The 16,397-nt window shown below is 36.4% G+C and overlaps 1 protein-coding gene across 19 annotated transcripts in view; it reads right to left on the reverse strand.

Annotated features, from left to right (window-relative positions):
• Positions 1–16,397, reverse strand: part of DOCK3 (dedicator of cytokinesis 3) — a 215,537-nt gene that overhangs the window by 77,913 nt on the left and 121,227 nt on the right. For 15 of the 19 annotated variants that reach the window (XM_038185861.2, XM_038185860.2, XM_038185872.2 and 12 more), the window contains 3 exons: positions 12,380–12,468; positions 9,092–9,217; positions 5,004–5,021 (listed from right to left, as the gene is read on the reverse strand). In XM_038185861.2, the coding sequence (XP_038041789.1) occupies positions 5,004–5,021; positions 9,092–9,217; positions 12,380–12,468 (233 nt within the window). Of the gene's footprint in view, positions 1–2,171; positions 2,287–5,003; positions 5,022–9,091; positions 9,218–12,379; positions 12,469–16,397 lie in introns of those variants that run through there. The other 4 variants (XM_038185862.2, XM_038185874.2, XM_038185858.2 and 1 more) reach the window with 2 other exon arrangements.

A 16,397-nucleotide genomic window follows, 5' to 3' on the forward strand; every position in this document is an offset into this window, starting at 1 on the left:
TCATAATGACAAGTAAAAGCAGCCTTCTTGGAAACTCTGTTGTAATTCAGTTGAGATGGATCGAGCAATTATTAAATTATTTCTCTGCCAGATTTCTGGCTAGCGCCTCGTATTCATGTGCGTGAATGTATGAAAGTGGACAGTATGGATAATTGCCAGTTTCTCACTACCTCATTTTCAAGTGCTTTCAGAACAAATGACTATATTTGGAAACACAAATGCTGGCACCTCTCACAGGTTCATATTATCCTGCATTTAAGGAATTCTAGTTCAATTATTATTTTTAGAATCTGGTTTAGGAAGTGCTGCTTTCACAACTACTGGAGTCAATTTTAAAACGTGCACGAAAAGGATAGCAGGTGGCATATATTTCTCTGTAAAATTTAGTTATTGTTACCATTTCATGATGGTTCACTTATCACTTTTTATTTGCAACAAAGAGAAATGTACTAAAGGGCAATGCAAAAAAACATATATATTAAAAAAATTAAATCCTTTCAAGGCAAGTATTTTGTTAAGCAGCCTCAAGAGACTAAATAATGAAGTAATGGAATGGTTATCTAGCAAAGCAGAGACTCCTCCATGTCTGATTTCTTGAACCTCAGTACTTGGAGAAGCTGATGCAGTTAAATCTGTTTATTAATCAGAAGCACAATGAAATAAGCAGCATATGCTTTCAGGCAGCAAGGGATATCCTTTTGTGTCTGTCAAAGATGTGCTTCAAATTTTTCTTGAAGTCTATAACCCCACAGAATTTGTTCCTTATTCTACTGTGGGGACAAACAATGGAACCTTTCAGTTTTGGCTTTACTGTCATTTTTATTTCTGGAGATAAGTACAACTTTTAAAGCATGGAAAATACAACCCTGTAGCTGACATGCAGTGCTTTCTGCTAGGAATTCTTTATGAATGGGAATCTGTATGCAAAATGTCCTCCTTTTTCCGTCAACGTTGGATCTCACTGTGGATTCACACAGAGCTGACTGCTTGAAATGCCTCACAGCTAGAGGTATGAAAACGCTGTGGTTCATTAACAGGAAAAAGATGACAGCAAGAGGCTCATGACAGCCCTCAAATATTTGATCTGTTTTTTTTTTCTCTTCAAGGAATAGCCATCAAATGCAACACTCTGCAGAGAAAATTACCTGTGCATTTTTCTTGCTGTTCAAAATACAGATACACTACCTATATGTTGACTACAGGAATATCAAGGAAATATAAAAGTCCTAGTAAAAGACAGTCTGAGTCAGGGCTTTTGTTTCGAATCTCCTCTTGATTAACAGATTCCAGGCCTTTTTTCGTAGCAGTGTGCACAATGAGGAAAAAATTCAATTTATATGCTATAATTCTTAATAGAAATTAATTGTACTCACTACAATTAGCATTTTGGAGATTCCTATTTATAACCTCTTCTCTGGAAGACAGTCTGGCTATACAAAGTCCAATGTCAGATTGCAAATCATTTTCCAGCCTAAATTAAATGCAGCATTTGAAGCATCTTATCTTCCATTAAGCTTAACAGGAGGGATATTACCTCACTAATTGAAAAAAATGCCTGTGGGGTGGGGGCAGAAGAACTAAGATAACAGCGGATTTGCATCAAAATGAAGGAAAAAGGGGGAAAAGTACTTGAGTGAAATGTAATGGTGCATCTTCTTTTATAAAAATAGTTTATAGAATTTTAAAAAAATAAATAAGAGAAGGCCATTATGCATAACGAAAAATAGGAAAGTAAATGTATCTATCTACTGGGTCTATGTATAGACAAAAAGCAGTTGACACTCAGGTACTTAGCCCATCAGTTCCTTGCAGACCTAGAGTTAAAACAACAAACACTCCAGTTTGATGGTGTATAACAATGAAAATAACCTTCCTATAAAGAACAATCTCCTTTTCCTAGCACGTTAAAACCACACCTCTTGCTGAGACCTTGCAAGCCATTTTTTTCCTCTGACAGCTACTGTCAAGAAGAGTGTTTTTTTTTTTTTATTTATTATTATTTTTAGCTCAGATGCATTAAGGGGCTGCTCAGAAAATAGAGCAAATGCTTGAACACAGAGCAGTTTATTAAAATTTTTGAGTATGCAAATTGCAAGGCTAGAGGCAACATTCTGCACAACAGCGTCCAAGCACACGAACAGCTAGCACCGTGCAGCTTGTCTGTGACCAACCAGAACGTGTGAGCAGCAAAATCAACTGATCCTTGTCAGCTTTGCCACCAAATGACAGCTACGTATTCATGTCAAAAATCTTGGCTGATAGAGCTTTTCCCTTACTTAATTCCATCTTAAAAAGGAAAAGAGATAGATAAAGAACTAGTTTAACAAAGCAGACACTTTGTACTGTTTGTGTAGCAAACTACTGTACAAGCAGTCCTGGCTCTGAAGGGACAATAACGCTTCATTTTGAGAGAAAAACCAGTGCAGTGTAGCAGGCTGGATCACACAGGCCCCTCACATCTTCACAAGGAGCACAGTGCAGATTATAAAACTGGGTAAGCTTTGGCCTCCTTTCATTAGTACAGGAGAAAAAAGTGCTAGAAGGCTAGTGGGCCAATAGTACTTAGATAAAAATAGTACTTTTACATAAGCAGTTCCCGAGATGCATTCTTTATGAAACATCCTGAGATATAGTACTTCTTACAATAGAAAAATAATTATTTTGTGATGTATGCAGCTCTTCACTTAACCTCACTCTTCTTTTTGGTCAAATATACAAATTTACTTTAAATTACAAGTCATAATTTATATTGTTGGGCGTTTTGTTTATAATGAAGTGAAATCCTATCACCTAAAACTATTTTAATGGTAATGGGGAAAAAAAGTGGAAAAGAATATGCAAGTCACATATTGGTTTTGTGTTTACAATATAAAGAAACGCCCTCAAAGACTTCCAAATACTTATTTTAAGGACTTAGTAACATTAAATAGTCCAGTGGACAATAATTGACTAGTATCTATTAGAATAAGTAGTTTATATGCTGGTAAGACTTGCAGGCTTTCCACCACAAGACTAGCCAATTATTTGAACTGCAAAGCAATAACAATTTACAGAAACAGTCTGGATTTAATCTAACATTTTTTATTTTATTTTATTTTAAAAGGAATCCTAAGTTTTTGTACACTGACAGGAATGGTCCCTGTACTGAAAAAAGGTTACACCAGAAGTTCATACTGGCAAACAGATCTCAAACATCTTAATTCTAGCAAATTCGTTTTTTAAGAGGTCCAAAGCTGAAACTCTTCTCATCTCTCTAACATCACTGGGGTTAGAGTCTTTTTGAAAACACTGGCATTTTACTGAAGAATGCCAACTCTTAGAGAGCAAATGGGCAAGAAATGATTTCTGAAGAAAATTTATACATTTATATCCTATAAACATTTATATCCTGAACATTTATATCCTATAAATGATCATCTTCACAAGACCTTGCTGACTTGCTCAGCATCACCTTGCTGACTTAAGTGCAGTTACAGCGACGTAAGCCCAAGAGTTTGCCTCTGTAAGATAGGGGCCTGCGAGTAAGTAAAATCTTTGAAACAAACTAAAGCACAGAATACTGATATAGCTCTTTACAAGGGTAACTGCTCTTCTTTCTGGGCAAGAGTATCAGCTGTTCCCTGGCTGGACAGCTCTGTTCTGCAGTAGCTGTGAGGCCACTGCACCACAGCAGGGTGCCAGGAACTGGCATCTGACCTCGGCAGCCCATTTCACCCTCATGCTAAGTAATAACTTCCTCCAAATTACTGAAGTGCTGTAATTTCAACACAAACAAGGTTAACAGAACGGGCCCACAATCAGCTTTGTTATCATGTTGCTTTTTGAAAAACAAACTGAAAAATATAAAGAAAGAAAAATCAACAAAGTGTGCTGCCTGGAAAGTGCTTCAAATGCCTCCTGGCTGACTGTTGTGATCTTGCTCTCAGTCATTTCTGAAGACTTTTAAGAGTGCCAGGCCTCATGCTGCACGATGTTCCCTTCCTTGAACAATGAAGTCATCTTGACACTGGTGTAAAAAAATCTACTGAACTGCGTGCTGAATTACTGCTCGCCTGCTAAAATGAAGAGGCCTGATAGTCAGATAGTCTCTTGGAATCCCTTTAGATCCATTTCAACAGTTTATTTCTCTGCCCTTTCGCAAGTCACCAAGTTTTTTTCAAAGCCTGTATTCTTGAAATAGTTATGGCATGCAACTATTCACCATCACTGTGAGTAATTTTGCATCAGGAACGGGACACAGTTTTTATCTACTGCTTACATACCAAATTATCTTTTTTCCCTTTTATAAAAAGAACATCACACAAGTTTAACTCTGTGCGATCCTCTAGTTTTTGGTGAACAAAATGCTCAAAGTGCTTCAATTCTTGTAATAAAGAAGAATGAGGAAAAGGAACAAGCAATACTTACTAGATTATTTGCTATCCATTGTTGGACTTCTATGCATGGAAAAGAATTAATACAATGCTCTTTTTAAATTCAATGATTTCCCCAAAACAGTTTCCTGCCAGTAGATTTAGGTTGCATTTTTAATCTATTTTGTCTTATCTCCTCCAGCTTAGTATTTTTATTTTTCTGAAAGTTTATTAATGACAAACATTTTTTTATTCTCCTTGTAAATATTTTTTGTCAATAATTATCATATAATTGTATGTTCTAGTCTCATCAATTTTGTCGCCCTGAATATTCTGAAAATATCTGATGAATCCTGCCATGTCCAATTCTTAATGTATTTTTATTTTTGCCATGATGGTGATCTCTGAAAGAATAGATGCTGAGATATTTCTCACCTTTGCTGCTGGTTCATAAGCCATATCTACTAAATTGGTCTGAAACGCTGTGATGTGAAAAGAGACTGGTAAGACGAATCTATGTCCCTCTGTTACCAAAGTTTCTCTATAATGTTATGAATTATTACCTTTACCAATCCCCAACATTCCATGAAAGATATGAAAATGGAAAAAGCAAGCAATAAGCAGACATTACACAGAAAAGCAGAAACTTACACCCAACTATCTTCATCTCTGCATCAGAAAGAAAGGGGAGAGAATAAAAGGAAAGGAAAGAGAGAGAAGCCAGGAAATTAAGACAAGGAAAGAGAAAAAAAAAAGAGAAAGAAACATCACTTACAAGTAGAAGATGAAGCATGCACTTTTCATCAGAGGATCAAAGTAAAAGACAGAATACTTATCAGCACATGGGGAAGGGAAGGGATGTCCTTTGGGGAACTGACAAACGCCATGCCTATGCAATAGATTTCTGATCAGCAAGTTCTGTATACAAATAAAGTTGCAATCCAAAAGGCAAGCAGCACATGCCTCATTGCTTTTATCTCTGGGGAAAGGTAAAATTGTCAGGATCAGATGGACGCTCTTAAACCCAATAGCAATTTAGAAAGAAAAACAAACAAAAAACCAACAAAAACCCACCACCTCTTCGCGAGGCTGGTTTGACTGAATCCCTTCCAATTCGGACAAAAAACATAGAATTCTTCATGATGCTCTTCTCAGGTCACAATACAATAGGAAACAAAGAACATTTTATGCTTTGAAATGAAGACAGGCACGGTTATTTGAAAGGATATTTACATTTTTCTTCATAACCATGCACATATAAGCACATAAAGACCAGTTTAGCTTTATTACTTAATGATGACCACTTGTGTTGGTCTTAATTGAGTGAGGGAAAAGTGCACTTGACATAGGAACTAGGGCTACTAGGTAGGGTAGAAACCATAATAGGGTATAATTGTGTGGTAATACACAGCTACAGAATTGTAATGGTTAATCTGTCTATGCTTGAAATGAATTCCTGTTAAAAAAGAAAATGAAGATGTTAAAACCTATGACCAAGAAGATTCATTTGAAATGTTAGAGCTATTTGCTTTTTTAAATATAGATTTCTTGGTTCAGCAGGATGATCACTGCATATTTTAACAATACTAGATGACATAGCCTTTATCAATTAATTCATCAAAATATTTTTTAAAATCACACTGTCTCAAAAAAGCAGCATCCACTTGCAAAATGCAAGCCATGAACTTTTTATGTTCTTCTCAGAGGGGAAACCCTATCTTTCATGAGAAAGAAACAGTTCTGAAGCAAAGCGAGGAAAAGGTAGATTGACAAAGACAATTAAAGAAGCAAGCATGGTTGAGAACTGCTAAAAGTACATGACAGATTTTTTTGTTTGTTTTGTAAATGACATCTTTTCTAATTCCAGACAATACTAGTACAGCCAGTCTGATTCTGGTTGTAATAACATGAGTGCAAAGTACATTGATGGCCACTCCTTATTGATGTAGCTTTGCTAATCCACCTGAAAAAGTTACTCTATCCAAATGCTCTGTCCTAGCCATAACGTAAACTCAAACCACAGCTTGATCTAATGCTTCTTAAAAAGAAAAAAAAAAAAAAAAAAAAAAAAAGCAACAGACAAATATCTGCTGTCGCCTGAATACTGTCAAGCATTTTCATTTCCAAAAACCCCTCAGAATTAGAATGAACAATGTTCACTGCATCACTGCAGTTGCATTACATTTTGATCCTCCTAATTTTTCAGGTGAAGAATATACAGAATGACAAAAATTTTTGTTCAGAGCACCATTCATGACTATTTCATTCTTTGCATCTCATCTCTACTCTGGCAACTTCCTAATATATCACTATAGTGAAAGGCCGTTCACACTTCCATGGCTGCATTTGCTTACTCACCTGGTACTCAAGGATGTTTACAAACTGCTTTTCTCCACAAATTTGAGCCTTTTTTATTTTTGAATAGAAATGCCTACAGCTTGGTAGCTAAACTTTATATAGGCAGACCTCTTGTGCCTCCCTTGGAATGGAGGAGAATTTCTTGGTGTTCACCACCTTCAGAGGGGCTGTAAGCATTTAACAGTAGAATGGTGGTCCTTTCACATATCCATTGTATCAATCAATAACTTCAGCAGATCAATATATCTCAGTATTAACCCAATTCCAAATATATTATCATCTTAAAATCCCTGTGTTCTCCAGTAATTGTGGTTCCCATAAAAAAAAGGACATTAGTTAGCAACAACGACTTAGAATATCTTTTGACAACAACAAGTTGAAAACTTGTATTCCTTGAAAACTTGGCTGACCAGAGCAGGGAAGATCACTACTGTACATGTACAGTGAGCCTTATGATGGGAGCACTGCAGACGTATGCTGTGGAATCTGGTTTTAATTTAGTTAAATGTCCAAGATCTCAGGGCTGAATATCACAAAGACTGTAACAATATATCTCTGATTTGGTAGGCATTCTTTGCATTGAGGCAGTTTTCTCTAGAGTTCTTAACTAGAGAAAGTAAGTTTGGAAATTTGAATTAGCTGCAGTGAATAGGGAATTTTTAAAGCTTAGGGTAGGAACACCTTTTGGCTGAAAACTGCTAACCTGATTATCCAACCCCTGGACAAAAGCATTGCTCAAAACAGTGAAAGCACAGGGAAGACAGTCTCACTACGCCAGGTTGCATAAACAGGCCAGGACCCAGAAAATGACAAAATATGAGGGGGAACACTGCTATTCTTTAAGCTTGCTAAAATTCTGTGGTCTGAAGGTCTTGAGGAACAGTTTTACACATGCAGAAGTGTAGAATAAAGCAATTATTTCAGAAGAATCTGTTCAGTTATACAGGTATTTAAGTGTTGTTTTTGATGCTGACTTTTCTAGGTGTGATCTAGCTTTTCTAGCTGACGTATCTAGCTGTGATCCCAATTACAGCAGATCAACATGCAGTAGCTATGTCTGCATATCAATATGTGATATTTAATCTTTTCTGTATTTGATTGCTTTGGTTAAGACTGAAACTGCTATAAGGTCACCAAAAACTAAAATTTGTAATTGGCCACAGTATTGAACTTACACTGATTTAAGGTTATTTCAATACACTGAGCCATAAACTATACTAGCTCTTAAAGTTACAAACTTTACAAACTAGGTGTTAAAGCCTACAAACAGCTAATGCATCCCGTCAGCAGGGACAGGAAAGACAAGAAAAGTATAGGACCAACAGATAACGTTTATCCCATCCAAACTCCCTGTATAAGCCATGCTGTCTGATGTTAAAATCCTGTGCTCCTGTGGTTTTCAAGTGCATTAGTATAAAACACATACTGTTCTAAACACTTTTATTTTAGTTTCTAGAAATTCTTCCAACTTACTCCCTACTTTTATTGTGCTTCCTGAAGAGCCTCCATAATGAGGCTACAACAACTGCTTTTGATACTGATGTGTCACTGCAGTCTTTCCAGTAATAAAATCTGATACATTTCCCATTATGCTTTCATAAAATTTCCTGTGTCTGGAAAGTCATCTTTGGTCTTGGTTATAATGCACGGCAATGATGTAGTATTTCAAATGCTATACATGCAACATAATTAGTAAGCCCATTTGCTACTACGCTGTAAAAATCAAGGCTGTTTAATGCCTGTTTTTATATCTATTGATTGTATGACTGGCTAGATTCCAGTTTCCTCCCTAAATGAACTCTTGACTACACTGGGGCTACCTCTGCTTGTGCCAGAAAGACAACCATCTCAAGCTGCTACTTCAGAATTAAGGAGCAAACTGAGTACAGCAATGCTTCAGCCAAGGCAGTTCTTGCAGGCACTCGGTGCTCTGTAGGACCAACTGGAAAATCAGACCAGATTTGCAGCCTCACGTACTGTCAACCAATGCAAAAGGATCATACTAACTCCGAAAATCTGTGTGGCAAAGTGGAAACTCTTCTGCCAGACTTTCAATTTTCATGTAGAAGAAAATTCATGCATTTTAAAATAAACATCTCTGTGCTTAGCCTATGTGAGGGATATCAAACTTGGGGAAAAAATAGAGCGAACTTTCAAGATCAACTCCTGTACACGTGAATTTATCATCTATTTATAGTGTGTCCATCAATTAAAATGCATTAGCATGCCTCCCTGAATCTGGAATTGGCGTTTATTGATAAGCAAGGCAACTCTTCTATTTTTAATGTTGTTTGAGTGAAGCACCCATACCAGTGACACTTGTTTAGGGGAATCTGAGAAAAACATGATCAATATTTTAAGATTAGAGCTTTTATGTTTACCTGGCATTATGACATCAGGGAAGCCCAGCTTCCTGGTAACAGAAACCCCTCTGTTAAAGATCATGGGGTTTTCCCTTCGAACCTGCTCCATGTCACCACGAAGAAGCTGAAGAGATATTATAAGTCCTGAAAAAAAAAAAAAAAAGATGTTCATTTTTTCAGATCTAAGAATTAGATGTCTGAACATATAAGGTGTGCAGGTAAAATATTGTTTTGTCCCATGGTTAATTTAATATAAAAACACAAGTAACAGATTTTTTTTCCTTTGGAGTCATTCAGAAGGGAAATGGAAGAAAAATCTGATTTAAGGTTAAGTCAGGAGCATAACATATATAACTACAATGTTTTAAAAATCAGAATACTTAATTTCAAAAAGATAAGTTAAAGTACTTAGCATTATGTCCATTCACTGTATACAGTGCATTACTACACATGCATGAACATCACCTCTATCTGAAACACTGCATCATATAATCCTGCAGAACATCCCAAAAGTGCCTTTAATTGCACTTAATACCATTCAAGAAAATTCAAATTTTATCTGTTCTACTTGATTCTCTGCCTACTTCATACAAGAACGCTGATTTTAATGAAATTCAGTACCTCAACATGTCTCACAGAACCAACAGGTCAAACTAACAGAAAAATGGAGTGGGAAATGCTCAGCAGCTAGCTCTTTCAATGTGACCCTTTGTTTGGTATATCAACTGAATAGCTCGACTAGGAGTAATTACATAAGAAAGCAATTGGACTGTGATTAACTAAGTTGCTTTTTATTTATAGTATACTACATCCCTAAAAGAAGGATAACGTACTGGTGAAGTTAGAAAATAAAACATTAAGATACCAGAAAATACCAGCAGTAAGACCAACCATGCAGGCTTAGTCTCATCTACTGACCAAGCATTACCCGCCTCACAAAGCAACATGAATTACATTCACATTGTCTTTTTTCCACAACCTTTATTTCATTCAACGAATGATAGTCAGTCAATAGTTCTTTCTGTCCTCTCTGCTCACTGAATGGAACACCACATACCAAACACTGCCTTCTGTCCATAATCTTGTACAAAGTTCTGAAGCTCTGCTATTTCCTAAGCTCAATATCGTTTCACTTTGCAAACAACATTTAGTCATTTTGTTAGACAAGTTTTTAGGGAAATGAAACCAGTAATATCCAGTCCACACCCAACACCTCCAGTAATTAATAAACAGTACCAGAATTAATCTATTACCTGTATCACCTAGTTTATTAATAATAGAATTTGTAATGCAATTTTCCAGCATGGTATCGACAGACAGTACTTCTGTGATGCCCCCCACACTTTACACTCCAACAAACTTCTGCATAGCTGCTGCTTCTCCCCAAGAGGTTTGTTATCTACTGTCCAGTCTTCTTTTCCTATCCAGCCTAGCCTCTCATTTTTTTCTATTCTCTGTAGTAGATCTGAAAGACTAATCGTATGCAAGAGCTGGAGAGGTAGGGGGAGGAACAACCAGGGAGCTTTTCTCATCACAAATGTGATCTGAGCATTTTCTCATTGTAAGAGCTAGTTTGAGAGGTCCAAATTGCATTACTTATGCTAAAATCATGTCAGCCTGTAAAATTATCCTGTCCATTAGGGCAATATTGCTGCTGTTTCAAGCTCCTGCTCTAGAGATGTACTAGATCTTAGTGACCTTAGTTGTTATTTTAAAAAGTTGAACACAAGAGTAAAAATCTATTTCCCTTTCTTTCTGCACTTCAGAAAAGCTCATGCCTGAAAAAAAAAAAGTTTTAGGCAGACATTTGGCAGTGGAAATATATGCAAACAGTTCAAGTTTTCCAAGTTGTTAACAATTCAGAATAATGCTTTAATAATAAGCGGAAGATGACCTTAACTGTTGTAATGAGGAAGAGCAGGGAAGGAGACCAGTTTTGGATACAATAATTTCCAAACTTCAAAACTGTTTTATTTGCTTACTGTTGTGCTTAATACCTTTGGTGGGACTGTGAACTGCATATTATGCTACAATAACTGAATATGCAAACAGGTGAAATTAAGACAATACTAGTATTTGGACATCTGTATGCCTTTCTGAATCATACACTCACTTAATAATCAATGCAAAGCTACCTGCAACTAAGCAGAAGGGTTTCTTTGCTGGTTTCATTAGGAATGGAGTAGCAATGACATACCTAAATTAGCAAACTACAAGAATCATTAAATGAGGTAGCAAGGTAAGAAAAAAGAAAGAAGATTTACTTTCCATATTTATTTGTCATTCACCAGGAAAATAAAAATTAATTTGAAAGGTGGCAAAAACTCTGCCAGGAAAATTACTCTCCTCACCTATTTAATGGAACATTTAGTATTAAAACTATCACAGAAAGACTTCTTGGTAATTAACCTGTAGGTATGAAAGCACCATTTATTTTGTGTCAGTCAGAATTTTCTGGACAGTCAGATAAGACTAAGATCTTAGACTAATTTAACATCTGGTTTTACTTCTCTTGACAAGGACACACAGTATCCTTGGGAGAGCCACCTGGTCTACTGCGGGGTGTCTCTGCCCATGGCAGGGGGGTTGGAATTTGATTATCTTTAAGGTCTCTTCCAACTCAAACCATTCTATGAATCTATGAGAGCAAGTGTTACATATGTCTGATAGCTGGAAGTTTCGAGGGAATCACAGGAAGAGAGGATGATCCCTGTTTAACTCAGGGAAATTCCAATGAGTACATTTAAATCCTTTACCTCCTGTGTAGCCAAGTCTGGTCACAGTAATGTGTGTCAGTGTCACAAAGAAACATTTAAAGGAGTTCTGTCAATACTGATAGCCCCTGATGTTGTATCCTCCAATAGGCTAACAGTTTTCACAAGCACAGATACACACAGATATACAGTAAATGTAATAGCCCATAAGCTAATACTATGGCAAACCCCTTATCTCTCTCCACCGCTGAGATCTTCTGAGATAAAATTACACTACAGATATAAAGGTGAAGGAAATTTAGAACAATGAATTCACATTATTATTATTATTGTCAACTGTATCTGAAAAGGGAAGATATCAAGCAGGTTTTTAATTCCTGGTTAAACTGGCAAATGCAATACAGTTTACACCTGTAAACTGAAGACAATTTAATTTTACCTAAATTACACTTATGTCATCACAAGTAAGTACAGAAATGTAGCTATGCATAATTTCACATCTCACTGAATTACTCTACTGTAATTAATTAGTAGCCTCCTAAAGGAAACCTGTAGCTGTACTTAAGACAAAAGCATACAAGTAAATATTTACCATAGTTTGAGCTGGGTGCTGTGTATTTGGTGCTGGACTTGCGAATAATATTTTCGTGGATCTGACACCACTCATTTTCATTGTTACACCTAAAATAAAAGAACACTATTTCAAGTTAAAGAATACTATTTCAAGTTAAAGAACACTATTTCAAGTTAAAAGCTTTCTGGTAAACCATCTTATGATGAGAAAGTCAGCATTACTGTAGAAATAACATGAAAGCTTTTGTGGGGTTTTGATGAACAAGAAAAACTCTTTTATTTAAAAATGGAGGAAACAAAACATTCCCATATAATTATCTCCTTTTCTCCTTTTTATGGACACTTTGGAGTCTGTGGTGACTTTTCTATCATTAAAGCAATTGTTTCACTTTTCATAGTATGAAAAAAATGGGGAAAGATTTATACATCTTTAGCTGAATTATCCGTACATAGAAATTAATTTCAAGCTGAAATTAACTTGCCCTATATGCATATGTATATACATATATATATTGTTAAGCACAAAAAGAAGCTGGATTCAAGAAATAAAAAGTAGAATTTTTAAGATTAAAAAAAAAAGGTATTTAAATATCTCAGACATTGACACCATGTCTTTTGCTTACCTACATACTTTATAGAATGCCTTAAAAATGATGTAGCCCCCAAACTGTAGGAAAAGGACATGTACACTTCTGTTTGTATTTTACCTTGTGAAATAGGTTTTCACAATTGTGTTTCACAATTGTTTACTTATCTATATGCAACTTTAATAAGCATTTGTAAATACTATTTCCATTTTCAGTTACACCTCTAAGTCCTTGATACAAATTACAATATAACTGTCTGTCAACAGATCTATCATATTTCAATATTTTTATTCAATTTATTCAAATTATTCAATATTTTTTCACCAGGAAAATTCAATTGCTAATATTAGTTCCAATAATACACTGCAATTTGTGTAGATTATAACATTGTTCTAACAATATTCATGCAAAATAGCTGGCTGCACTGTACTTGATTAAGCAATCAAATCCCAAACAGCTGGATGTACATCTACCAAATCCACCACTTAATGGCAGAGTCTATAAACAAAATTGTTCTAAATATTTCCTAATTCTGTCTTTCCTGATAGGCCACGCAATTAAAGGCTTATCTTTTTGAACAGAAAGGAAGAGAGGAACAACAGCAGGTGGAGAAATTTACAATCTCAGCAGAGGAAATGTGGCTCCCTGACCCCACTCCTCCCACAGCTGCCATAGGAGGATGTTCAGCACATTGTCCACCCGGATAAGTCAATTGGAAAGATGCTCTGGGTTGCTTTACAGACTGAAATGGATTACTGCCTTTGGGGATATGGGACTCATCATGCGATGCTGGGGAAGAGGATATTGGGATTGGTCAAGACATGAATTGCAGGGAAACAGTGGGTCAAGGGGATAAAAAGGCTCAGTCATATATAATCAGGCTGCTGTTAGGATGTTTACAATACATTCACAACTATATTTTTTTGAATATTTACTGTATTTTGTAAATACCAGTACGTTGTGTAAACATCCATTTAACTGGTATTTTGCTTATGTGTTTCTACTGTCATTTGGGAGAAGACATTACTTGGCAGTCAGTCTGGATCTAGAAACTTGTGCTCAGTTTGGTGTTCCCTAATAGAAAAAAGGTCTGTGAGCACCTGTTGTATGAGCAGAGGCTGGGGAAACTGGGATTTTTGAGCCTGAAGAAGACAAGACCAGAGGGAGAACAATAACAGCAGCTTTCTAATACCTACTAAAAGTTATTAAGACAACGGAGCCAGCCAGGTTCTTCTTGGTGAGATGCTGTAAAGCAACAGGCATAAACACATGTAACAAAAGTTCAGACTTGGATATCAGGAAAGGCTTCTCCAAGAGGACAGTCAAGCATTATTGGAACAGGTTGCCCAGAGAGGCTACGTACTCGTCATCCTTAGAGGTTATGCAGAAGTGACTGGATAAAGCAACGTGGTCTGCTCTCAACAACCTTTTCTGGTCTCACAGCTGCCTCTGCTCTGAGCAAGAGCTCAGACTAGAGAGGTCCCTCTCAACCAGAATGCCAACTCTTATTTATCTGAACATTAAAGTCAAATGGCTGTATTTGCACTAGCAATGAGCAAAGCTGTATAACCCATCTGCTAGGCTTGAACAGAATAGCACGAAAAAAGTGCCATCAGTGCTATAGCTTGTTACCACATAATGAAGAGAGAAACTATAAATTGTATAAAGTACTTGATACTAGTATAAGCACAGTTGTAATGACGATTTTACAAGTATAACAATCTTGATTGAAAAACAAAAAATGTAATCTCTACCACAAACAGTTCTATTGCTAAAAAAAACAAACAGGTGATCATGTCTAATTGCCTTTTAGATTCAATCATTGCTCAGATTATCTAAAGCACAAATTAAAAGTTGCCTACAAAGTCAGCAATTTTTAACTCAGCAACAATAGTGATTCTTATTTCTCCTAAAATGTTAACAAATTAAACAATTAAATTAAATTTATTTCCTGTTGATTTTTACCTTAAAACAACTAATCAAAAAAAAAAAAAAAAAACACCAAAAAAAACCAACAAACCAGGTTATAAACTTTCAGCTCCTAAAAAGAAAGGAGTCTTGAGAGAGATGTCATTTTGTAAAACTTGTTCCAAGCATATTAATATTTTTTTTCCTCCTATTGTTTTCCCCCCAGAGTATATAATTTTGGCAAAATTAGGCTATGATTCGTACCAGCTACTACAAAGCCAATAGGGATTTTTTGGCTCCTGCATTATGGAATTGAAAATCAGTCTGGCAAAAGGAATTAAGACTATCTAAAAGAACTGGTAGCCAGCTAGCAATTTTCTTCAGTATTGCAAAACCAGTTACTGTCAAGAATAATGAGAGAATCCCTGCAGCCTGTTATGGTACATTTACCAATACCCCCAGCAAATGCTGATTATTATAAATACAAAAGGAATAAACAGCTTGGAATAAATTAAGCATGATGTACAAATCGTAATAAAGGAAAAATGGAGAAAAAAACTTCAAAATAGAGTTACTTCCTCCCAGTATGCTATCCAAAACTATTTGCTTGACTTAAAATGCTGATCAGATCGTACTCCTCTGTTAAGAGGTGAGGTCAGACGGGGGCTATCCCATGTGAAATCTTAGCTCTACCTATCCCAGCACCCCTCCTTTCATTGCGCTGGCTTTAGGTATCAGACATCTCAGCTGACTGTCAGAACATACGAAGATGAAGAAAAGCTTCCCACAGTGGCACAGGAGATACTGCTTAGGCAGGGTGCCCGTGCCTGGCTGCTTTCTGCAGTCCATTCCCCTCAGGTTTTTGGGTTAGGGATGTTAGAGTGTACCTCCCTGACTATTCCTATTCCTCCATTTATAGACCTGCTGTTGATAAAGTTGTTTAACCCACTCTGAACCTGCTAATTCTGCCTGCCTCCACAGCATCCTACGGTAGTAAAATTCAGATCACTACCTGCTTCCTAAAGAAGTACTTTATTCCATCTCTTTTTATGTGATCTCCTCCTGATTTCATTGATTACTCTTAGCTCATGTACTCTTGTATTCAGTGAGCAACAGTTTACCATCCTCCACGAATTTGTAAGACAGTTGCATCCCTTCCTGCTACCCTTTTCCTCCTCTTCAGACCTTTTCAGTCTCATAAAGAAAATACCCTAGGCCATCAAAAATTTTAGTTGTTCTTCTCCATACCTTCTGTAAGTCCTATACTCTTCTGGGAGGGGAGGTCAGATGTTCGTACAGAGCCTGTGATATGGGAGCACTTAGGTAGCCTTTCAGAACATAACAGTATGGCAAATCGAGTACATTTGAACTCCCCAAAACAATCTCTCAAAATCAAATCAAAACAGGGCTAAGACATTAATGGACCATACAAAAAAAGGCTTTCAATTATTGTGCTGTTCTATGCGAACTCAGAACTTTAACCAATATTCAGCTTACTCATCAGGAAAAAATTATCTTCACATTCTTTATTCCTCTTCTCTT

Source organism: Anas platyrhynchos, chromosome 13 (assembly GCF_047663525.1).
Source record: "Anas platyrhynchos isolate ZD024472 breed Pekin duck chromosome 13, IASCAAS_PekinDuck_T2T, whole genome shotgun sequence".
Taxonomy (NCBI): Eukaryota; Metazoa; Chordata; class Aves; order Anseriformes; family Anatidae; genus Anas; species Anas platyrhynchos.